The sequence below is a fragment of the Carettochelys insculpta genome, chromosome 21 (genome assembly GCF_033958435.1).
Source record: "Carettochelys insculpta isolate YL-2023 chromosome 21, ASM3395843v1, whole genome shotgun sequence".
Classification (NCBI taxonomy): domain Eukaryota; kingdom Metazoa; phylum Chordata; order Testudines; family Carettochelyidae; genus Carettochelys; species Carettochelys insculpta.
This window is the reverse complement of record NC_134157.1, coordinates 13,890,052-13,916,379: the sequence shown is the minus strand read 5'-3', so window position 1 is coordinate 13,916,379 and position 26,328 is coordinate 13,890,052. Positions and strand designations below refer to the sequence as shown.

The window sequence follows — 26,328 nt, the reverse complement described above, 5'->3', positions numbered from 1 at the left end:
ATATAAATGTGAGGTATTAAAAGATTCCCTGAAACTTTGAAGATAGTCATAATCCCATCTGTCAGACAGTACACTGGTGGATTTAAGGAAGGTGGATTACGAATTTACTTTTAAGTATGGTTTAGTGTGCATCATTTTGGATAACTGTTTCTTCATCTCTTGTAAGGTGTCCTAGCATTTCCCAGGGGAGAATGCTACTCTGGATTACGTTCTGAACCATTTTCAGTCATTAAATATTTACTTGGCCTATTTGGAACAGTCACAGTCCTTTGCAAGGTAACTTTCTGAATCACAAACATGGAGATTTCACAGGGTAACCTTTGCTGCTAGGGGTTTTCAGCAATGCAAACAAGAAAGGAATTCAAAATTATTTGAGGTTAGGGGGAAAAACTACTTGAAAATGGTCCTTTACTCTCAAATACCACAACAGCAGCAAGACTGGAGATGGCTACAATATACACAAGTGTTTCAGGAAAGAAACCAATCTCTCATTGCCCCACCGAATAGACATTCCATTCTGCTCATCAGATCCCTATTCTAGCAGCACTATGGGATTCAAGGAAGAACTCTTCCCAGCATTCTCCTGTGCAAATGAGATATAATCACTCTTTGACGCTAGGTGTCACTCTCTCCATGCACAAAGAGGAAAGGGGACGTGAAGTGTTATCTCCCTTCCCACGAAACCATGTGGGAACCAGTAACACTTATAAACAGGAACCTTCAAAAACAACCAACTGTCCAAACGATCATCTTCTGAAACCATAACCCAAGAATATCCTGATAGCCAGAAATCAAGGTGTTAAAAAATTACTTTCTCCAGGTCTAGGAAGCATTTCTCTTGGTAGACTTCTATGCAAATTTCTCTCCATTTCATACGTCTAACATGAAAGCTTTCATTTGTTATTGTTTCTGCACTACGAGCCCACACGGCAATTCCAGCAATGATGACAAGGTGTGAATCTTGGATTTCAATTCCAAACAGTAAGAGTTTATACTGTGTGGATGCACGGCATTATGGATCCCAATGTGCTTTTATAATCAAAGAAAAAAATCAAATCTCAATGCCTCTGTGATCTAGGTAAGTATTATTTCCATTACACAGATGGGAAACCAAGGCACAGAGAGGCTAAGTAGCAGAGGCAGGAAAAGAATCTTGATTCCCTGTCTTCTAATCCAAGCCACTTAGAGTTTCATCTATTTTACTTGTGGAAACTTAATCTAGGAAGTTCTGTCCCCTCATCCTATATCTTCTACCAGTGAACAGCTATTTTAATGCCTATTTCCTAGATGTACAAGGAGATCACCTTATGGGGAAGGCATATCATGCGAGTAGAACAATTAAAGTATCTGAAGTTCCAGTGAAGCATGATCATAACTACATTGTTTGTGTCACATCCCACTATAACCTGTCATAGAGTGTTTCAGTTCCATGACAGCTCACCTTTGCAACCCTCATTTCTACCCCCTTCCCCCACAAAAAAACCACCCATGTTCAAGAGTTTAGCCTGGTTACTGGACACAAAGTCTCGTCTACGATAAGATGCTCAGCAAGACTGTAAGCAGCCTTCCTGGCTTGGTTGTAACTGTTGTATACACAGAGCCTTGGAAAACGTTATACAGATCCCTGTACAATATACAATATGGTCTGGGGATATAAAGCAGCAGAGACTTTTTCTGACAATATGGTACAGCATGGCATGGTGCATAGTACTGGCACCTCCAGGCCAGGATCCCTGGTCACGTGGTAGGGGGATCCCACGAGCCCCATGGTTGGGGCACGCAGTCCTGCCAGCAGCTCCAGCTCTGGGGCACACCTGGAGCCAGGGGAACACCAGCAGGCCTGGGGCTGGGAGACAGCTGGGGTGCAGTGTTCCACCAGCAGCTCCACCAGCCATGTGGAGCCAGCTGGGGCCATGGGAACTCCAGCAGCTTCGGGGCTAGACGCTGACCGTGGCATGGAGCTCTACCTGCAGCTCCAGCCCCGGGGACCCAGCTGGGGCTGGGGAACCCCGTCAACCCCAGGGCTGGAAGCCAGCTGGGGCATGGAGTCCCACAGGCAGCTCCACAGCCCTGGGAATCCAGCTGGGGGAACCCCAAGAGCCCCAGGGCTGGGAGGCAGTCAGAGTGTGGAGCCCCACTGGCAAATTCAGCCCTGTGGAGCCGGCTGGGGAAACCCCAGAAGCCCTGGGATTGGGAGCCAGCTGGGGCATGGAGCCCTACTGGAAGCCCCAGACGTGGGAACCCTGCTGGGGGTGGGAGCAAGGGGGGGGGAGCCAGCTGCATACCGGTTCCTCTTGTTTTAGGCGGAAAAAAGCACTGCAAAGCAGTATCTGCAGACCTGTAGGTCTCTGACAGTACAAACGGCTCAGCTCTCACATACAGAATAATTAGAAGAGGTTGACAAATGCAGATAATGAACAGCCACAAGCATTCTCGACCAGATGAAAGCAAAGGAAGGATTTCCAACCATTTGCATCACATGACCCTCACAGAGGGAGACAGGCCACTACCCAACAGCCAGGCTTAAGCAGGAGCAGCATAAAACCTGCATTTCAACTGCAAGGCTACGAATAGAAACTTTAGGGCTTTAGTTCCTACCTTTAAGGTTTTTACAGCCACTGTAAGGTTATATTTCTTCCAGACTCCTTCATACACTTCTCCATACTGGCCCCCTCCAAGTTTGTGCTTCATGGTGATGTCAGTTCGCTCAATCTCCCACTTGTCATAGTTTGGCGACACTCCATAGATAGTGGGCTTGTTGCGTTTGGGTGCAGGGTAGTGTAGAGTGGTGATGAGCCCATCTGCTACAGTCGAATGGTGATGGACCAACTCTGCCAAAGTGTTGAAGCGGCTCTCTGAAGAGACATACAGCTGCAAAGCAACCATGAGAGAGAGGGGGGTTCGTTCACACAACGCACAAGGTACTGGTAAATCGGCTTGAATGTGCATACACATATTTTGCTTTCCTGATTCTATAGGCTGTTTTTTATTTTATGGCTGTTCACATCAGGCCTGCAGACACACCACCTTGAGCTGCCACATCTGGTTAGATCTCACAAGCTGGGCAGAACTGAGAACAACCAACGTCCAGATGGGAAAACCTCTGACGATGGTGACTGAGGAGGCAATAAGCTTTCCTCTGACTCAATATGGATCCAATGTGGACCACTCTGCCCCTGGTTGGAAGCGCTCTCTTTCAAAGAAGGGAGCGGCTACTTGTGATTACTTAAGATCCCAGGCTTATTTCTGGAAAGTGAGACTGTTAGCCTCGATGTCCTGACTGAATTTCTACTTGAGGAATGACATTCCACCTGCCTAAGTCCCCTTTAAGATTTCAGGAGGTTAACATATTCCTCTTCACTCTTGCACTGTGCAAACGTGCATGGTTACTATGTAGCATTAAACAGCCAAGTTGTTCCAACCCAGTAATGGCCGCAGGGCAACACTACATTTAGAGATGTGCCTGGGTGACAGGCACTACACAGATGCAAGATCATTGCCACTGAATGTGGAACACTAATGCGCATGCTCTTCTCTAGGGCTATGTCTACACTCGACTAAGAAAATTGACCACAGATATGCAATTCTAGCTCTGGCAATTGCGAAGCTAAAACTGACATATCTGCACTTGACTAACTTGGCTGTCTGTACTTGGGAAGGTCAGAGGGAGAGTTTCTCCCGTCAACCTCCCTTATTCCTTACGTCTCGTGAAGAGTACAGGGGTCAACTGTGACCCCTGAGAGGTTGATTGCCACATCCATACTAGGTGTGCAAAATAGAACCCTAGAAGATCAACCCTGACCACGTTGATCTTCTAGGGTAAAGTAGACCAGCCCTGAGTCTCTTTACTATTAGCAACTTTGATGCATTTTTTAACTGAAAATCCCTCAAAAATGCTGGGCAAGTGACACAACATTTAACATTCCCAGTGTTCACACTCCAAGCTAAACCTCTGCTCCTTGGGCTCATGAAAGCTGGCAATATGGGAAAATGAGGCTGACAGTCCCCAGGGTAGAGAAGAGGCATGATTCACTCCATTGGCATACTGGGCTGGGCTGGAAGCAGCATGCTGAAAGTGCCAAAGCTCCTCTTTTCAACTGAAAGAGGTAGCGTTGTCATGGATCCAATTCAAAGAAGGGAATTCCCGACCTAGCATGAGGAGGAGCAGCAATGTGCCTATCAAACAAACGATATGCTTCTGCAGCGGGGAAACTGAAAGGAAACAGATAGGGAAAGTGAGGCGTGGGATAGTTTAAATCCTGCCCATCCCACCGCGCAGGCTCTGGCTTTCTGGATCTGTGTTTGGTGCACTGAATCAAGCATGGGGGGGAGGGTTGGCAACAACGTCTCTACCCCAATCATCTGAGGAAGTGGGTCTTACTCACAAAAGCTCATGACCCAATAAATCTGTTAGTCTCTAAGGTGCTACAGGATCGCTTGTTCTAGCTCTCTGAGTTAGAAAAGGTGTGAGGGGGAAGGGATTGGGAATAAGGAGAAGGGCAACCAGACGGTAGTTGTATAAAATAAGGCAGCCTTATGGTACAAGAGAGGGGCTTCCCTCGAAACCACCCCACTCTCACATATCTCATGAAACATGCACACATCAGCCAAGAGGTTAAATACAGACAGCAATGCTTAAAGTCAGTGACAATGGGCAGAAGCTGCCAGTCTGCATATTCCAGTGCTCTAGGGAATTACTGGAAACAATGCAAAAAGTAAAAGCTCAACCAGACACACCACTGCTCCCCAGAGGCCAAAACTGAAACGTGTGATCTGCAGTGATGGCCCTGTGTTCTCTGTCTCTTTACAGCTGCATGAGTCACAAAAGGGTTATGCTGTTGCAGCCCTTTGTGGCTATTATCTTTCAGGCTAAACAGGAGGAACAGGAGTCTTGTCCTCTGTAAAATTTCTGGGAAATTCAATTTCTATGCAACATCTGGTGCCTAGAAGGTAACTGTCCTTTAGGGATACCCTCCAACGCTGATACAGAGCCACAATCTTTGTCTAAAACGTTATTTCCTCTGAGGAAAAAATCCTTTATGTTATTGGAAGACAGAGGAGTAGAATAAGTGCGTGCACAACTGCTATTCTTTCTATAAAACCACTTGAACAGAAGCCACAAAACTAACTGTTCAGAGGATAACACAATGACTAACGGAGGCACATAGACATTCAGAGCTGGGGAGTTTTGCACAGTGAACCATGGAGATCTACGTTATCTTATTCTTCCTTTTCTTTAGCTGCCTTCACCATTCGTAAGGCTCATGGAAGAAGTTTGCACCCGAAGACAGCAGAGTTGGTTCAAAAAGGGACATTTTCTACCCCTCATCAAAAGTCAAGAGAATCCTTCAGGAACGTGTGAAAAAAACCCTTCACAACAGAAGAGGGGAAAGCACTTTTAGCACATATGGAAAACTGAACCAACATAAATGATCCAGTGCCGCGTAGCAAGAAACAGCCAGCTGGCAGTGGAGGAGACTCAGGCTGGACTAAGAGGTACGTTTATACTTACAGGGGGGTTGGCACGCTGTGATCTATCTTCCAGGGATTGATTTTGTCACATGTGTGAAGACGCAGCAAAATTGATCTCTCTGAGCTCAGCTTTCCACCCTGTTTTACTCCAGGCCGACTGGGTACAGTAAGGGACGTTGGCACGAGCCCAAGATCCCTGATCTGCACCAGGGAAGAAAGGATATCCTAATACATCGATTCTAGCTACTCAAATGGCATGGATAGAATTGTGTATCTGGGGTTGACTTTGATCCCTAGCACAGACCAGGGCTAAGACACCTTTACCAACTATCAAACTCCTGTAACTTATTAGGCAGACAGTATCTGTATGAATGCTATTTCTCCTCAGATACTAAACATTTTGATACCATACTGACGGGTGCAACAAAGAATGCAAGTAGACTATACCTCAAGATCTGTCAGGCATACAGTGTGCTGAAAGTTGTATGAACTAAATAAAATGTGTTCTTGGTTTTATATGTTTGCTTTAATTTTAGAGTCTCAGAGCACTTCATACACAGGACATAAATGTCACAATATTCCTGTGTGACCAATAACATGCTCATTTTCAGATGTGGAAAATGAAAACAGAAGTTAAAATGACTTCCCAAATTTTACAGGGAGAGTCCATGGCCAAGCAGGATATATATCTCCAGATTCCTCTGTCCTCAGCTCAACCCCAAGTCCTCACATTTTAGCATGCACAAAATTCACCATGAATGGATCCAGAATGAAAACTTCACTGTACAACTGTTCCGTCGACAGGGCTTTTCTATCCTCTTGATCCTCAAGTCCTAAATCCAATCCTGAATGCCTTACTTCCTAACAGTACTAATGGAAGCAAGAATTATGCTGATGTGTTCAAATCAGCATATGGAATTTGTGGTATGCATCAGAAGAAAATGAAATGAAGAGCAGCTATGAATGGCTATGCTATGCAATAAGCCACACATATATTGTGACCAAATATTTGCTACCTCTCTCTTCTTCAGACCTCTTTCCCCAAATATTCACCCAACTTTTCCAACAAAGAAATTGCACCAGGGACTCTCTGATGCTGCTGCTTGCAATTCTTGTATAGGCATACTGGATTTTTGGCTTCTGCAACGTGTGGAGTCACATGGAATGCTCATATAAATTGTTTACTGTCTACCCCATTGATATGCTGCCCAGGCAATCATGCATATCCTCAGAAAAATGGTAATGCTGGCCCTGCTTTGAGGGCCTTCTGTCTGGTCTGCTTGCCTTCTGCAAAACTTCTGCCACCAACCTACATTCCCTTCTCTGCTATGGCCTAACATTCACACACTGCCAGGAACGTCTCAATGGATTCCAGGGCTGACTCATCCCAACTTCTGATGCATAATTAATCTCAATAGATTTCGTCACCCACAACTGCAAAATCAAAATTAAATATAAAATTCAGCACAGGAAGAAAACCGCACAGCTCGCCATGATCAAAGCATCAGGGTTTCAGTAATGGATTTCCATCAAGTTCACTCTCTGGGGACATGCCTACACAGAAAAGTTATTCCAAAATAACAGCTATTATTTTGAAATAACTTTGCAAGCATCTACACTCTGCACATAAAATATGCAAATAAATTTGAAATAGTGGGTGCATCCTCTTGAACTTCACTGTCAGAGGAATAATGCCTATTTTGAAATAGGTGCTGTTAAGACACGGAATACGATTATTTTGAATAAGCCATAATGGTGCCTAATGGCACTATTTCAAAATAGGCACTATATGATCGGACCTTCTATTTCAAAATGCATTCTGGTACATAGATGTGTTATTTCGAAATAAGCCATTCCACAATGGATTATTTCAAAATAACAATTCTGAGTAGCCATAGCCTGGAAGTCCCAAAGGAATCAGAGAGACCATAAAAGAGAGGCAGTCCTACTGAGAATGAGAAGATTTTAAAGCCCCCTCAACAATGATATTTGATTTGGTTAATGAGTAGGAGATTTGACTTCAAGTGCAACCAACCTCAGAAAAATCAAACCCACTGGAGCACAGATATGGCTTATCCCGAGCCTGGCGTCCCTGAGCCAACCAATCAAGAATGGAAACCTCTAATACCTTCCCTAAAGTAAAACAGATATAGTGTGGACAAAGATGAGCCAGCAAAGTGGTAAGTGAAGAGAAAACTCCTTGGTGATCTTATTTTCTAAGCTGTTGAACTCCAGGGGTTTAATCTAAATGGTGCTAAAATTAAGAAGTTGTCATCTCTCTCTGACACTTTCCTATACCCTTCAATTTTCCTTTGGGGAAAAAAAGTTGAATAAAAGCTGTGCCATGCATGACACATTTTTATGCCAAGCAGCAGTTGTTCCACACATTTTTGTAATAGCTCCTGCTCCTGACACTGTGTTCACTCAGTCACAGGATATGACCCACCAAAGCCATTCATCCCAACTGTAGAGCTTGCAGTATTAAATTCCTCAGATGGGCTGACTAATGGTAGAGCAAGCTCAGAAGGCTCCAGATGCCTAGAGAGCTGAGGGGAAAGGATTTGCCATTTGCTTTTCTTTTGGAATGAGATGATTTACTGCAGAGTAGTTAACACAATGGGATACTCAGTAGGTCAGTATGAAAGCTTTTCCAGATCTGAAGAAGTGGGTCTGGCCCATGAAAGCTCATCACCGAATAAATTATTTTGTTAGTCTTTAAAGTGCTACAAGGCAGCTTTTTTTTGTTTTGTGGAGATACAGACTAACACAGCTACCTCTCCGTGACTGCTCTGGCACAGTTCAATATTTCCACAGACCACATTCCCTACCCCACTCCCCGACCACAGCTTTTGGATTTCATATGACTTTCAGCTACAGGTTTGGTGTAATGCATTCTGCTTGTCTGTGCATATTCTCAACCATGTTGATTAGAACAACTCTGGGGGAAAGAAACAATTAACCTGCTTAGCATAGATCTGAGCTGATTACCTGAGCTCTACCTGACTGTTTCCTGGGATAAATAGCACTACCAAGGGGCAAGCTTCTAAGTACCACGCCCTTAAAAAGCTACCATGGGGACTCGAGTCACCTGACGTCTTGTAGTTAATTACCATCCTGAATCTATGCTCATGTAAAACATAATGAGAATCTGGTTCAACATTTTTGTAAGTGAGAAGAGCCCATCCTTAGTACCAACTTGGAAAGAAGCAACATCAAACTTCTAGATAGAGGAAGGACATTATTCACACCTACCCTTTAACTTTCTTCAGCAAGCTTGTCTATAAGAACACTTCGGATAAGTCTACACAGCACACTAACGCCAAGCTCAGATTCAGCTTCGAGTCCAAGTCCCATTTCTATCCATACACAAATGGTCTAACTCAGATCAGCAAGGACTCATGGACCCAGATTTTAGGATACTAGAAAAAAGTGGGGAGGCCAGAACCTAAGTTCTGCTACGATTCTGGTCCATACCCTGTGTGATAGACCCTGGCCCGCAGCCAGCTACAGCAGCCTCATGGAAGGGAGATATGTTGGCAGCTGGGTGCGTGTCTATGTTTCCCAGAGACTGAGGCTTATCCGGGGTCATCTAGCAGCAGCAACCTAACCTAGCACCTGCTGCCAATTTAGCACCTATGACTAATTAAGGCCTGTGGAACCCTTCAGGTAAGCAGCAGGGGAGGAGTGTGGAAGGAGGACTCCCAAGAGGAGAAGGCTGCAGTTATCCGCGGAAGGTACTGGTGAAGCGTCTGATCCATCAGGAGGGCCCAGGGAGGGAAGCCCCTCTAGGTGCAGCTGCCTAGGGTCCCTGGACTGGAACACAGTATGTGTAGAAGGGGTCCGGGTTCCCCCCAGACAACCCTACACCCCAGGGCAGCCCTAGAGGGCAGGATGAGATTGGGCACCCCGGGGGTGTCTCTTCCACTAATGACTGTATTTTGGACTAGTCGATGATGAGAATGACTCAGTGATGCTGTGATCCAAGGCTCTGCGAGAGCAGGGGACACAGGGGGCCTCTGAGGCTGCATTGTAAACCACCACATAGTGCAGGACTCGACAAGGACAAGCCTGGGGCTTTGTCACACCTGTCATTTTGCAGTGTCGACACAGTTCAAGCTGCAGACAGGTCAGAGAAGTGCAGTATGGACACAGTAGGTTTGGAAACACCACATATCCAGGCTTACAATGCAGTGTAGATATACCCTTAGTCCATGTCAAGTTGGGACATAAATCTCTCTCTCACGAGCCTGCCATGCACTAAAAGTTCCCCGGTATACTTACCCTACACCCATTTAAAAATGTGGTGGATCGAAGAGTTACTACATAGCTCGTAGGGCATGGCAAGAGGGGTCCATATGAACACAAAGTGAGCGTCAGGCTAGCGTGAGGTAGATTGAAACCCCAGCTTGCCACAAAGTGTCATATAGATAAGCTCTAAGTACATAGCACAGACCATTTCGCCTTGTTGACTTCAACCAGGCAGAGTTTGGCTGCGTCCTCGATGGAAGACCACGGCACCCACACATTACCTTAACAAACTTACCACATTACCCTAAGTACAAAGCTTTTCTTTAAGGCAGCTAAGAAGATTTTTCACGACAGAACATTTGCTTTTCTTCATACTTTAAAGCTGTGTCTACACGTGCCCCCTTCCTTTTGGAGGGAGCATGCTAATGAGGCAGTTTGGAAGATGGTAACGAGGTGGTGACATGACTACGCAGCACCCCATTAGCATAATGGTAGCCTCGTGCCATTCCAAAGTGCCGCTTTTGGAATGCTGCCATCCGTGTGGATGGGGGTTTTTCAAAATTACCCCATGACTAAAACCAAAGAAGAAGAAGGGGCTTTCGAAGTCAGGGGGATCCTTTCAAAAGGTTCTACAAGGGCGTTGTCATTCCAGAAGTGGCACTTTCAAACTGCGTGTGGCTGCTATTATACTAATGATGCACTGCATATTCATGTCAGCGCCTCATTAGCATCTTCTGAACTGCCTCATTAACATGCCACCTCCAAAAGGAGGGGGCATGTGCAGACACAGCTTAAGTGTCTTATAATGGTTCTATAGTGGGATGAGTCAGAAAGGCTACATCAAGACTAGAGTGATCTGTCCACAGAACCGTCTGTCGGAAGATATTTTCTAACAAAACATCTGTCGAAAGATCGCAGTCAGACAGCAAAGTGGATTGCTCTGTTGATCTGCCTGGCCAATAGAGAGTAGCCAGACTGCCCAGCCACTCTTTCAACCGAATGGCCCCCTGGAACACCGTCAGACAGAGTTGCATAGCTGGCAATCCCTTCCCGGAGCCCCAGGGAGACACTCCTTTAAAGGGCCCCCGCACCCAGACACCTGTTTCCTGCCCATGCTGAGGCTTGCCTATGTCCATGAGGGACAGCACAACTGCTACACCAGGGCTGCAATGCTTGCCAAGAGACAGCGCTGTCTAGCTAGCCATGGTGCCACAGCAGCCCCTGAGCTTGCACTGTCCCAACCCAGAGGTGCTTCAGCACCTGCTGCACCTCCTCATGGCTGTCATCCTCCTTCTCTGGGAGGGTAAGCCTGGCACCAGTTTTGAGGAGCATGATGTTGCTGCTGCACAGCCCAAATGTGTTTCCCCTTGACACCCGGGGTGCACAGGTGAATTTGGAGGCACCGCACCAGTTCCAACTGGTGGGACCGGCTGGTCCTGGGCATTGGGATGACCAGCAGTGGCTCCAGAACTTCCAAATGCAGTAGGACACCTTCCTGAAGCTCTACTCCTGGCTCACCTCCACCCTCCAGAGATAGGACACCTGGCTGCAGCCCTCCATCCCCATGGAGAATTGAGTCACCACTGCCCTCTGGAAGCTCGCCACACCCAACAGCTACCCATCCATGGGAAATCAGTTTGGCATGGGAAGCTCCACTGCTGGGGCCCTCCTCATGGAAGTAAGGCACTTTTGGGTTGGAGGCCATGCACGGAGCAGGGGAGGGTAGCCAGCACAAGGGAGACCTTTGAGAGGTGGGTCAGGGATGCAAGGGGTAGGGGAAGGAGCCCTATCCCCAGGGGATAGTGCCATCCCACCCTCACACAGCCCTGCTGCTGGGGATCAGCCTCACATAGGGGGCTCCTGGAGAGCTCCGAGTGGGACAGGAAAGGAGGCGGCAGGGGAAGCCCCTGGGGCCCAGGGTCTCCCTTGCTCAGTCCCTCATGTGTGTTCGTTCCCCTCACTTTGCAGGTCACAATGGCCATTAACACACTCCTTCTGTGGGGGGTCATCCACCTGGCAGACATGGACACAATCTCGGCTGGATTCACCACCCTGGAGGTCCCCAGCTGCTTTGGGGCTATCAATAGGATCCACACCCCGATCCATGCCCCTGACCACAGTGCAGTAAAGTATATAAAATTGAAAGGGGTACTTCTCCATGGTGCTGCAGGCCCTGGTTGACCACCCTGGACACTTCATAGACATTTACGTCGGGTGGTTGGGCTGCGCACATATGATGACCGGGTGTTCTGCCACTGATGCCAATGAGAACAAACCCCTACTGGGCAAAGGAAAATTGACCTAGACCAGGACCACAGAACCCCTTGTCGCTAATTTTTTAAAATGTATTTATTTTTAAATGAAAAGGGATCTTTAAACAACTCAATGTTGGCAGAAATGGCTTCATGGAGAACAGCAATAGCTTTGTCCTGCAAACCATACACAACATGCAATTTAGTTTGGTTTTAAAGAAACATTGTGTGAGGCAATTTGGCCTAAAATTTAGATTTAATTCAAAGCAATATTTTCTAAAATCCAATGCCAGCAGAAAAATTTTTATGAAATTCAAATACCTAAAGAAAATTACACTTTTAAGCAAACATTTACATTCACCAGCTGATTACAGTAGCACTTGCTACTGCTCAACAACCTGAAAGTGAAAAAGACAAGTAGATGGCCATAAACAAAAGTGAAACCACAGTGCTTAATCTTCCTTTCATTATCTAAGATGAAATGCAGAAGACAAAAAGTAAAACTGATGTACATGAAATAATGTGGCTGTACTGGATCCAGAACATTGGAAAGACTCAATGGGTAATCAGAACAACTGTTGTTGGTGAGGGGGAAACTTCTGAACTCACAAAGAGCTCTTCTTCAGATGTGGTATTCCCAGTTTAAAAGTGTCATTCAACTGGGATTTCCCGACCCAAACAAGAGCTCTGTGTAAGCTTGTCTCTCACCAGCAGAAGTTGGTCCAATGAAAGAGATTACCTCACCCCTCTGTCTCTGTAACCATGGAGTATGATAGTTTTAATTATTTTGGTTCCAATAACCTCAAGTGTTGCTAGTAACACAGATTAAAAGACTTTCTTTAAAAAGCCATGATTTCTTACTTGGCAGTGTCTTTTTAAGGCCAAATTGCAGTATTAGAACCTTTGGGGCAAAATTCATCTCTGGTATAACTCTGCTAAAGATATTAATGGAGTTATACCTGACAACCCTGGCCCAAGGTTTTCATGACTGAGACATACCAACACCTTTCAGAGGTTTGTTAAAAGGAGACATTTTCCCAAAGCTCTAATGCCAAATGTTTATAATACAATGCTCTTTGTTCAGATATGTAGAGCAGTATGTAGGACCTGATTCTACCCCTGCTGAAGTCAATGGCAAATGTTCAGTTGACATAAGTGGGGGCTGTACTGGGTTTCTACAGCAAGTAGGTGATAACCACAATGGCTTTTTCTTTTCAGTGTGTGAGGTTTAACTCCTACCTTTCCATCAGACGCAGTGTTTATCCTGTAGTGGTACACCCTTCCCTCGTATCTCAGTGATATAGACCTCTGTCCTGGGCTGCTCTCACTCTCCCGCACCAGAAAGCTGCCATTGATTCCACTGCTCAGCAAATACTCTGCAGCATTGCGCGACACTGGTCCATGGTACCAGGAATGCTTCTCCAAACTATTCACTGGGGTGATATAGTTACTCGGCACCCAGCCCTGTCCATTCTTCGTTTGGGCCTCACACCATTCCCCATTATGATTGTAGCCCAAGACACGGAGCTTTTCACCTTTGCATAAAAAAACAAAATAGAATTAGACATGGCAAATCTGGGAACTGAGGATAAAGCTGTGTTCCTTCTGACTCACACATCACTATCCAAGATTCTGCAATCAGAACACAAGTACTGATCGAACAGAGAACTTAGGCATGTTTATGCCGTTGCACACCAAGTATATCCACCAAAGCCAATGGGACCACTCACTTGTTTGAAGTTACACATGTACATACATGCCTGGCTAGACTTACAGGCCTAAAGTTCACAATTCTCTTGTTAATGCATGAGCCAAATAGAATCCAGCAAACTCTAGCTGAGCGATGTTTGCTCTGCAGGGCCAACAGGAGAGAAAAATAGAACTAAAAACTTACTGATTAGCAAGGCAAGCAAACATGGTTTCAGGTATAGACATGGAGTGGAACCGCTGAGTTAAAAGAGGGTATTTCTATATAGTTGCTTTACAGAGAAGTGCTGCTTCTTAATGAAACAGCTACAAAGCTCGAGACCATATTCTAAAAAGTACTTAAAAACCATTAAGGTTTAATCCATCTTTAAATCCTTGCTGCCTTTGAAGGGTTTAATTTCATCATACAATTTTCATCCCCCAGTGCACACTTTAAGCATACTATCCCATTTAAAAGGCTCTTTGCTTCTGAAAGGTTTTCATTTGTTTTGGGACAATTTCCACTACAATGATTACACTGATGTGTTTCATAGGGATTATAACTCAAATATTCCTGACTGCACTTTCTTATTCCTTCTCACAGAGGACATTTAAAGCACCCCCTGGAGATCTCTTACCTTTAGTTATGCTGAGAGTGTTGTCCCCACTCGCCACAAAATCATATAGTGCAACAAAAAGATTGGGGTCATTTTCACTAGGACCAGACAGGAGGTTTTCCTTGGAGTTCCAACGGGCTGCTTCATTCAGACCCTGGGGCTCAAAATCAGATACTACTGGCCTCTGAAGGGCTTCTAGAGTACAGAAATAAAAGAAAAAAGGGAAAAAATAGATTCATTGTTGCTGATAAAAGCCATATGCGTTTTCACCCATTATGAGTTTCTCATTCATTTCATTTCTTGACATCTGTGGTCCTCATGTGTACATGGGCAGAGGGCAAAAATGGTCACTACCTTAATATAAATCTTATGGAACACAGAAAGCACTCTCATTCCAAAGCTTTGTGCAACTGGGTCACCACATTCTTTTCTGTACATGCCGTTTCCCTGCCTTCTCAAAGACACAGTGAAGAGAGAAGGCATCTTTCCTCCTTCTCAATAACTTTCTGTTCCTGCAGCCTGATGCTGCTTTGCAAGTCAATTGGCTCAAATAGCTACAAGATGTCAGATTTATTTAAGAACAAAGGTAAATATGCTTTCTTCCCCTCGAAAATAAGATCAGAGATACCAAATAATTATCAAACACACAAGATAGTGAATATGGGACACAAGTATACAGAAGTTACCATTAAATATACTACTACTTTTTAAAAACTTATAAACTATCTTCTGTCCTCATTATTTTACCTAAGAAGAGTACAAGCTGTGTTTCCCCAGACAGCAGCTGGTGACATGCACAAAGAAGAGATGGGGCCATTTTTCTTTCACATTTTGCACATTTGTAGGTATCTGTGATGCTAACAGCTGCTTCAAGAGAAAGATTCCTGATAGTCGGTCTTCACAGTGAGAAAGCTTTCAAGGCCCCCTGTATTACACCACTAGTATTCAGCAAGAGCAATCCAAAACTTTAAACCAGTCTAAGCACAGCTGAGAGCCTTCAACCTGATGCTGCCAACTTCTATCCATTTTAGAGGGGATTAGTTCAGCATACGCCCACTCCCATCCCTTCTGTCACAAATTAGTTCTAAGCCTTTCTTTCTGGGTTTGTGGCAGCACCTTACAAAGCGGTGTGTCTCAGGCCAGGAGCATGCTACAAACTTTTGCCAATACAATAATGGCAATTAGGAGTGTGATTCTTCTAAACAAGCAAAAAGACCTTGGCATAGGTGCAGATACACAGCGATCAGGTCCGTTTGACAGTATTGCTTATTTTGGAAAAATAGTATAAACTATACTGGCAAGCCCTTTGCAGGGTAGATCAAACCTTGGTGTCAAGCTCCAGTTGGGTGACACCCAAGACAAGGATGGGGACTGGAATTCCCTTAATCTGAATAAAATAGTTCTACATTTCCAAGAAAATACCCGTTCTCTCATCCTCCCTGGATCCCTATTATGTTGCGTGGAACTCCAAGAAATCTTTTGATTAGGTCCCCTCCCCTGCTCTGTTATGATCCTGGATTGGCCACTGCTACCAGAGCCAGCTGGAGTTTCTCAGACGCAAGTAGGGCATAGTAATTTGGGAACCACTCGAAGCTTGGAAATAGGATTTTAAAGCAAGCTGGGAACTATTTACAAAGTAAACCAATGCTAGTGGAAAAGATGTTTCAAACTCTGTAAGAGGGGAACAGTGAAGTGCATGTGAAGCTAATGTTACAACAAAACAGAATATGGCTAAAATCGAGGCTTCTAGTTTGCCCTGCTTGCTTTACAGTATGTGGAGGTAAAACTGACAAATTCAGTAACTTCAGTATGTTGGTGCAAGTCAGCAAGATAAATACATACTTAGCATCTATACTATTGACAGAATTTACTGTAATTATTTGGACTGGGTAAGTTCAAAGATATATATACACACAGATGATTAATTCTGCCTTAGCCCAAAAGCAAGTATTTGGAATTTTTTCATGTAGCAGATCAAGAAGTCAAATAATATTACTTCACAAAAGAAAAAAATATATAAAATGCTGAAAGATCAAAAACCAAGAGATTCAGAAAAAACCCTGTTCTTCCTTCCTTTTTGTGCCAAGCTGATACATGTTTTAATGTTTTGGACCATCTTTAATAGGGACAGTAAAGGAAGAAACAGAAAATTTCACTTTCAGAAAATTAAACTATAATCATTTTACCATGAAAACACTTTGATCTTGTCAAGCCCATTAAGCTCCCTTATCAATTCAGGGTGCTGCTCTGATTGGAGTTACTCCAAAGTGAGTTACATCATCAGACTGGTAAACACCTGGAATAAACAGATGGCAAACACGTGGAGGTGACTGATACACGACAGCAGTAAGCAGTGGTTCTGAGAGGACAGAGCTGTTCTCTACCCCAAAGACAGCGCAAGCAGTAAAACTTATGCTGAGGTATAACTTCAGATAGGATGGAAAATGCCTCCCAAGGGGGACTATTCAACAGGAAGGCAGGAAATCCAAGGTAGTCTCAACTCCAATTAGCATGTGACTGAGGCCTAGCAGGGGATTTGCTTGTGCTTGCTCATGAATCAGGATGCTGGAGTGAGGCCACAGTGCCACAATCCTGCTGTCAGCCCCAATCCACAGGGAGGTCAAAGCTGATTCTTTATGTATAGACACCAAGTTACTTGTTTCATTTCAGACCAGATGACAGTGTCAAAAATATTAAAAGCAACTGCAACTTGCAGTGCTAATATGAACATGAATATCTAGAAGATGAGGTTTTTTGACAGTATATTTTTGTGAACACCATCTGAGAGAAGTTCTTCTGTGGGGTATGTGTCACACCTTCACTGATAACCAGAGGTGGAAAAAGGACCCCAAAAGTTACCGGAGTAAAAGTACAAGTCATCGGAGTCCCTCTGGAAAACTACTTAAGAAAAAAGTACACACACATCACATCTAGATTGCACTCAAGTAGTCAAAAGTGACAGCACCTGCACTTTTACTCAAGTAACTTTTTGTGTACTTTTTCCATCCTTGCCGATAACTTTCCACAGGATTGGGGACTAGTTAAGAGTTGGATTACTGAACAATCTAAATTGTTGGCTGGGCTTTTAGAATTCTTTTCTTTCAAACTGGGAGATTATAATAAATAGAAAAATGTAGAGAGTCTCCCTCACCATACAATTAGAGCTTAAATCTGCACAGATCAGACAGTACATACCACACGAGATGACCGCTACCCACTCCCTTGGTACCTTCCTGACTCATTAGCTATCAGAACTTTCAGTGGAAGACACACAGAGCCCACAAACAAATAAAACCACTATTCAAGAAGACTGGGGCTAACTTATTCAGGAATAACTGAAGGAAATACAAGAGAAGCTCACAGGATTTAATTATCCATATATGACACACAGATAGGCACATCCTATGAAGACTTCTGAACGTCTAAAAACTCCCTCTGAAAGATAATGTTACATTATGTGCTGATGATGCTCCCGGTGGCCCAGACATGTTCACATTCATTCCTACTGGGGCTTAAAAATCGATAACAAAAAAGCTCAGTCACTCAAGATTCTGCTTCTACGAGGCTGTATAGCAGAAACAACAGCCCTCTTAGCTCCCCTCTGCCATTCTCCCTCTTCCTTAATGATTTCTTTTACTCTCTCCACTTGCCTGATGTTTGTGGCCTTCGTCCTGTATCGCCTGCTGCTCCCTAAACTTGGAACAATTACATTTTTCCCTTGGTTTCCATCTGTTGGAAATGGCAGCTCCAATGGTACAGGAAAATTCCTTAAATAGCCATACCGTACCTCTTCAAATGAGACAATCTGGGGCATTGACTTATCTCACTGTATCTGTAAACCACTGAGTCTACTTTTCAGTTATAAACCGCCTGGGCTGGAACCAATGATACGAGATGAAAAACTTTATAATGCATTACACCAAGTCATTCAGCCGGTCGGATCCCTCCTTAACTCACCACTGCTGTGATGCCAACTGAATGCTGTCAGCTGTCAGTGACAAAGCAATTGGTAAACTGGGGACTACTTGCTGAATAATTTATTACTACTTTGTTGTCTCCTAGCACTCTAACTCCTCCCATTTTTCTATTTTTTTCATCAATGGTGTCCTGCTATAGACCTATACATTCTGTGGGGTAGGAACCATCTTTTGCTGCTACCTAGCTATACAGTGTCCAGCGCAATATCATCTGGTCCTGCATGGGCCCCTAAGGCTCCACTGCAGTACAAATCTCCACTGTGACCAATGACAGGACTCCTCACTTCTTTTATAGTGCCCTTGAACTGAGGTAGATGCCCACATACAGACTAAACAGATAAATGCTAACAATTGCTGCAGTTGTTTTGAGTCAAGTATTTAGTGCAACATTTTCCTCATCTCTTCTAAGGCTATGTCTACACTAGGTAAAGTAAGTCAACCACAGATACGCAATTCTAGCTATGGCAGCTGCGTAACTAAAACTGACGTACATGCATTCTGCTAACTTGGCTGTCTGTACTGGGGAAGGCAATGGGAGAGTCTCTCTCAATGACCTCCCTGACTCCTTGTGTCTCGCAAGGAGAACGGTGGTTGCCCATGACTCCTGAGAGGTTGATTTTGTGCATCTAATATTGACACGCGAAATCAAACCCCAGAAGATCGACCCTGAGTGGGTCAATCTTCTGGGGTAGCGTAGACATAACCTAAAAGGAGGCTCTCTTATAGCATTCGTGTTGATGCAATAAAAGATCTAGCAGGCTTAGCAATTTCATTAATTGCTGTTAACTGCAGGTAGCAAATCACTTAGAGATCATATATAAAAATGTTTTTGGATGCAAAGAATTCCGGTCTAGATCAAACAGAGCAGATTTTCTTAATAATTAAACAATGGATCTGGGAAACAAAAGGGGAAGCACGGTAGTACAGTAAGCTTCCAAGGCTGAGAACTAGCAAGTCACTTAAGGAGGAAGAAACCTTGTAACTTCCAACAAACATCCCGTGGACTTCCAAACTCTTCTGACACTTTTTCACACAGCCATGCAAGTGGAAGAGCAACTAAAGGACACAGAACAGATTATTAATCTCCTTGTGTCAGACTGTCAATCAACCTGAAGGGTTCCCCCTCTTCCTGAATCCTCAAAAACTTCTATCAAAATTACACAGATTAAAGATTAAATTTTACTCAATTTTGCGCATATTTCCTGTTTGAATAGCTGTCTCTTTATCCCCGTTTGCTCAGTTTTCACTCTCAGATTTTCTCTGCTGTATGGAATCTGTATTTTAAAAAAAATCTATAAAATAAATTCTTCCACAAAGAAGAAAAATTTAATGTTTTATTTCATACCTATCCCACTTAGCAAGTTCACACACAGCCTATACTGTCAACCAGTTTATAGCACAACTCATACAACCCACTGTAACAAAGGCTGTTACCATAAGGTCTGTTGCCAGCTAATATTCTGTAAATCTAATCTAATATAGTCAGTGTAACAGTTGTTCACCAGAAGTGTCACCTAATTCTAAATGAACAGCAGCACAGATCCAGACTCTTAATCTAAATTATCTGGTTTATATTTGCTCCATCATAGCTCCATTGGCTGAGCTACATGTCTTTAAAAAAACTGCCTTTTTTCCCCACTCTGTGTGCGTGCGTGCGTGCGTGCGTGCATCAGACTTAGCCAGCACTGACTGGCATAATCAGAAAAAAAGGTGTGGATAACCTAGCGATTAAAAATGAGCTTCCACAGAACACACACTATAAATTTCTATAAGTACTTTACACAGCACAGCAATGCTCTACTAACCAAGGCCTAGTCTACACTACGCCCCTCCCCTGTTGATTTAAGTGATGCAACTTAGATATGCAAATAGCATATCTGAAGTTGACTGACTTACCACAGTGTCTTCCATGCACTAAGGTCAGTAGAAGTTGCTTTCTTGTCAACTCCGGCTACTCTACTCATTCTGGTGGAATACCGGAGTCAATGGGAGAGAGTGCAGCGGTCAATTTGTGGTGTCTAAGGGGACACGATAAATCAACTGCTGGTGGATCGATTATTGCAGTGTTGATTCACCATGTAGTCAAGACAAGTCTCAAGTGGGTGATAGCTGGAATGAGTTCCAGGGGGGAAAAAAAAGGCCATAGGTCCAAACCTATGAATGGGTCACCTTCTGCAAAATGCGAAAGCACATTTATATATTGACAAAAACATTCTATTGGGTTTTCTACTCCAATCCCTCCCTCCCTCAACAATGGAGAAATGAGCTACATTCTGTATTTTCTGGTATTCCTTCCAGTCAGGCTTACAAGTCTTTTCAGTCATATTGCTTCCATCATTTCTTCTGGGAGGTGATTCTATAATTTTTTTTTATAGGATTCATCATCCAGGCGATTCTGACACTTTCACATTTCTAATTTCATCACATTAATTCTGCTACCGGCCCCTTCATTACCATGGCAAAGAATTCTTGACTCTTGGCATGAGTAATAGTTTTAGATAGGCAACATGGCACAGAGGCTAGGGACACAGCATAGAGGCCTGGGTTCCATTCATAGCTCTGACTTGATCTTGTCACGTGATCTTGGATGAGTCTCAAAAGTGCGTAAGTCTCAATGAAAAGCAACGGGACTTGGGCACTTACAAAAATTTTTATCTGTGTTTTGGTTTCCACCTCTGTAAGATGAAGATCAATAGTGCTCACTCACATCTGAGCTATGGAAAAGGACAGCACTTACAGCTAGGCAGAATGACAGTTTATATTCCCCCATTTGTATTTACTGTACCTCCTAAAGAGAGTACATGTGTGTGACCAGCCCCTGGATGGTCAGTTTTCTATCTGAAATAAATACAACTCTCCCCATGACATTAAAATGCCTTCCCTTTCCCACCCAATGTGGAAGGTAGCAAGTAGCATCCAGCTATGTAACAACGATGTGACAAGGCAAGAACTACTGGAGTTAGTGGATAACCAACAGACCGTAACAAAACCAGACAGGCACAATGATGCGAAGAACCATACTGGCAGGGGAAAGAGACAGGCCACAGGATAGGATGGGAAAGGAGGAGACAAACTGAACACACAAACTGTACCAGTCTGTAAACAAAATATTTGATTGTGGGGAAAAAAAATGAAAGCTCTTCTGTTGGCGACAGTGGGCACTTAAAACATTTTATTTTTTCCAAATTTATTCACCACAAAGCCACACTTTGATCTGTTGTTCCAGTGCAACACTAAAATAAATCCACTGATTTCAGTCAGTCAGTGTCACAGATCAGAATCTGGACTGGTAATGCCGAAGTGCATGAAAACCATCTCTCTCTCCAAGACCAGGATAATGGCTACTGACTGCTCCAAATCAGACAATTTGCCAAAAAAAGAACATCCACATAACCTGATGCCCGGGAGTTTAAGAAATCACTTCTTTAGTTACTTTAGAAAGCACAGGATTTTACCAGCATGCACAAAATAGTTTTCCAGGTTTTAGAGAATGTTTACAGGGATTAAATAAGGCTTCAGCTTTTTAGTATTACAACCAGAAGTCTTCCAAAAAAGGAAACAATACTATTTCAGCCCCTATTAGGGACATGGACATGTTCCATTTTTCAGATCTGACTGGCACAAGCACTCGCTATGCCTCTGAAAACTGGCAAAAATAAGGGCAGGTGGGGGGGAGTGAAGCAGGTGACAAATGTCTCTCCCTCCACTAACACCTTAATATTTTCTTGTGGGAATAATATCTTCTTCTAGACTTAGCACCATCTGTATGGGTTCAACACTGAGTCCTTCTGTATTACGATGTCTTAAAAAAGTTCTTCAGACTCTCCACTGCTAACTAAATGCTTTTGAATTACATCCACCTATCTAGTTTTGAGTCTTCCAAAATTTCATATCTCTTCCAGTTCTTTCTACACATTCTTCTGACCTTAATCTATACACATCCAAACTCTCTATGCCTGGATCCCTCAGCTTTTCTATAATTAGTACTGCTTTTACACTTCCCCTAATTTATTTGTTCTGAATGTGACCCATCATTGATTGTACCTCCACACATGAATGTCCACATTTTCACTTCCACTCTGCTCAGGATCTGTTCCCGTCTTCCTCGGTACCAGCATTCAAATCTGACCTTTACATTTTGACAAGGATCCTCGTGTCACAGATCACTCCGGTCATTTCTCTCCATTTAGTCTACGGGTGGGCAGAATACAACCCCTGAGCTGGATTTGGTCTGCCAAGCTACTGGATCCGGCCTATAAGAGCCTATGCCACACTCCGTTGTCTGCCCTGCCTCCGCTCCACACTCCGAGATGCTCTCTGAATGTTGCCAGTCCAGAGAGAAGAGGATTTGTACGCTGCCCCAATCCCCAGCAAAATTTTGCTGCTCAGATAGCCAGTTTCTGGCCAATGGGAGCTGCCTGTTTGCAGGACTGGCAATGCACAAACATGTTGTGTCCCCCACCAGCTCACAGAGTTCAGAATCAGCTACATGTGGCCCCTGCAGCCAGTGCAGGTGCATGCAAGGCAAGGACTCTGGTTGACGAACCAGCGGGGCAGGTGGCTGGGAGCCACCCAAGTGTCTCCTGACCAAAACCTGCCTTTGGCATCCCAGCCTCTCCCTCCCTGCAATCCTCTGCCCTCCTCCAGCATTTCCACCCCATGTAACCCAAACCCTCTGAACCCCTGCTCCTGTACCCATAACTCCTCCCCAAGACTCTGCACCCCAATCCCAGTCACAATCAAAACCCCTGCACTCTCCCGTGAGCTCCTGCCCCTTGTCGCAGCCCCCTCCCAGACCCTGCACCCTTTCCTCCACCCCAGTCCTCTGCCCCAGGTCATGACTCCCTTCTTCACTCAAACTCCATCCCAGATACCACACCCCCTCCTGGGCCCCAATCCCTTACCTCAAGCTCCTTTCAACACCCAACCTCCATCAATATCATGGGAGAGAGTAACCCTTGACCACTTCTCAAATTCTTGGAGTGTCCCCCAACAACTAAAATTATTGCCCACCCCTGATTTATTCCATGTCTTTCCAAATTTACATACAAACTCATTGCTGAGTTCACCATTATCCTGCAGTATTGAATCTAAATACTTGAATTTCTGAAGCTTTGCTACTGGCTGGCCTTGGAATATACCTACACAGCAAGCTGGATCCTGCAGCAGAGGATCTCAGAAGCTGGGTCCACAGGCTCATTCTGTGGAGTTAGAAATAGCTGTGTACATGTTCCAGCTATACTTCAGAGCCAGAGCTCCCATCCCAGCACCTCCACAGTAACTTTTAGCACTGTACCATGAGACCCACGACCCTGAGTCTGTCGACACAGGTCTTGAGACCTGTGGTCAATGAATCCTGTTTGCTCATGGGAAGAATGTAGGAGAACAAAAAAATCCAAATTAAATCACAAATGAGAAATGTTAATCAGCCTCACAATTGCTTTCAGAATTACTTAACCAGAAAAGGAAAAATCTGAGCGGTCTTAATTCAGTCATACATTTAAATAGTAGGCATCCTTCAGTCTGCATAGACTATGGATCGCGCCCTTTAAAGTTTCAATTGAAGGCTTCATTTACAGCGTCTATTGTGACTATAAAGACCCACACGAGAGTGACAGTCCTTGCTGCATCTCTTGCAGATGTAGTGGGTGTCTGGCAAGTCCTTATTGTGCTTTCTGTGCGCTCGCTTCTCCTCTGCTAGCTGTCTGATCTTCAACTCGCCCTTCTGAAGGCCCTTGTGTAACCCCTGACTCCATCTGCTGCGGTCGTCTGATAGATCTTCCCAGTTGTCCAGCTAGATGTCTACCTCTCTGAGGTCTCTCTCGCAGACATCTTTGTAACACAACTGGGGGCGTCCGGGAGGTCTTTTGCCAGAGGCTAGCTCACCATACAGGATGTCTTTTGGAATCCTTCCATCATTCATCCTGTGGATAAGGCCAAGCCAGCGGAGTTGACGCTGCCTGAGGAGGGTATGCATGGTTGGGATTCCAGCTTGCTCGAGGACGGCGGTGTTGGTCACTCTGTCCATCCACGACATTCCAAGGATGCGCCTGAGGCAGCGCAAGTGGAAGACATTCAGCCTCTTTTCCTGGCGGGCATACAGGGTCCAAGTCTCGCTGCCGTAAAGGAGGGTGCTGAGGATGCAGGCTCTGTAGACTTGCATTTTGGTGTGAGTGTAAAGCTTGTTGTTATTCCACACTCTCTTGCTGAGTCTGGACAGAGTTGTGGCCGCTTTTCCGATCTTCCTATTTAGCTCAGTGTCCAACGACAGGGTGTCAGTGACGGTGGACCTGAGGTAAACGAACTCGTGGACAACCTCTAACGTACAGTTATCAATGCTGATTGATGGGGATTCAGCAACATCCTGACCGAGTATATTTGTCTTCTTTAGGCTGATGGTAAGCCCAAAGTCCTTGCACGCTTTGGAGAACTGATCCAGCAGTTTTTGAAGCTGGTCTTCTGTGTGAGACACTACAGCAGCATCATCTGCGAACAGCATGTCTCTGATGAGGACTTCTCGCACCTTAGACTTAGCTTTCAGCCTTGCAAGGTTAAACAGTTTCCCACCAGATCTTGCGTGCAGCAAGATGCCCTCTGTTGAAGATCCAAAGGCATGCTTCAGGAGGAGTGCGAAGAAGATCCCAAACAATGTCGGAGCAAGCACGCATCCTTGTTTGATGCCGCTCCTGATTCTGAAAGCATCCGATAATGCGCCGTCATATTGGATGGTTCCTCTCATGTTTTCGTGGAACGACTGGATCATCTTCAGTAACCGTGGAGGACAGCCTATCTTGTGGAGCAGTTTGAACAGACCATCCCTGCTGACCAAGTCAAAAGCCTTGGTCAAGTCGATGAAGGCTATGTAGAGTGGCTTTCTCTGCTCCCTGCACTTCTCCTGCAGCTGCCTTAGAGAGAGAAGACCATATCAACAGTAGACCTCTCTGCGCGGAATCCGCACTGCGATTCGGGGTACACCCTCTCAGCAATCTTCTGGAGTCTGCCAAGGATGACGCGAGCGAACAGTTTACCACTGACGCTTAGGAGGGAGATTCCACGGTAGTTGTTGCAGTCGCTTCTGTCTCCTTTGTTCTTATACAACGTTACAATGTTAGCATCACACATATCCTGTGGAACCTCACCCTCTTTCCAGCACAGGCACAGTAGCTCATGCAGGGGTTCCAGGAGTGTGTCCGCGGCACGTTTGATTACCTCTGGTGGTATACCATCCTGACCAGGGGCCTTTCCAGCTGCAATGCTGTCGATGGCTGTCTTCAGTTCATCCACAGTCGGCTCTTGGTCCAGTTCGTCCATTACTGGTAGGAGCTCGACGGCATCGAGGGCTGCGTCAACCACAACATTCTCGCGTGAGTACAGCTCGGAGTAGTGCTCAACCCAGCGCTCCATCTGTTTGGCTTTGTCAGTGATGACTTCACCAGATTTGGATTTCATTTAAATATAAGTTTACTTAAGCCCCTTCAAGCAAAGCACATTGAAGCAGTACTCAACCCCTTCCACCTATACACAAACACGCAAAGAGGAGACTCAATGATCTTCATTCCTAGCAACTGAAAGATTAATATAACAGAAGTCTGGTATAGCTTCAAATCTTGTTGTATAAGACCATTATAACACAACATTTCTGATTGTTTATTTATAACACATGACCGGATGTACACGCACACGCAGAAAGACAACAGAAGTTACAGCAAGCAGTTCCAGCTTAGTGTACCAACCTTCCTGACGGTATTATGTCCAAGATTAGGTCTTGTTTTTACAAAATAATTATGACTACGGGGTTTTAGAAAATATTTTCATCAATTTGTTAATAACTTGCACAAAGAGAGGTTTTATTCTGTTATATTCCCCTTTGGCGCTTGCAAGCCACAAACTGCAGCATCTTCATTACCCAATCTGAGAGAAATACAGACAGCAAATACAGCAAGCTCTTTCATATCTGGCATTCTATCATCTAGAGTTCTCAAATAACCAGCATTTAAACCATAGATAAATTTTAGTTACATCGTCCAGAAGTACAGTATAGTGAAAGTTCATACAAATAAATACAGCAAATACAGT

The 26,328-nt window shown here is 44.5% G+C and overlaps 1 protein-coding gene across 2 annotated transcripts in view; it reads right to left on the bottom strand.

Annotated features, from left to right (window-relative positions):
* The window catches only part of ABL1 (ABL proto-oncogene 1, non-receptor tyrosine kinase), a 155,130-nt gene that overhangs the window by 18,652 nt on the left and 110,150 nt on the right, over window positions 1-26,328 (bottom strand). For both annotated transcript variants that reach the window (XM_075015159.1, XM_075015160.1), the window contains exons 2-4: window positions 14,297-14,470; window positions 13,212-13,507; window positions 2,599-2,871 (exon numbers count right to left, since the gene is read on the bottom strand). In XM_075015159.1, the coding sequence (XP_074871260.1) occupies window positions 2,599-2,871; window positions 13,212-13,507; window positions 14,297-14,470 (743 nt within the window). The remainder of the gene's footprint in view (window positions 1-2,598; window positions 2,872-13,211; window positions 13,508-14,296; window positions 14,471-26,328) is intronic.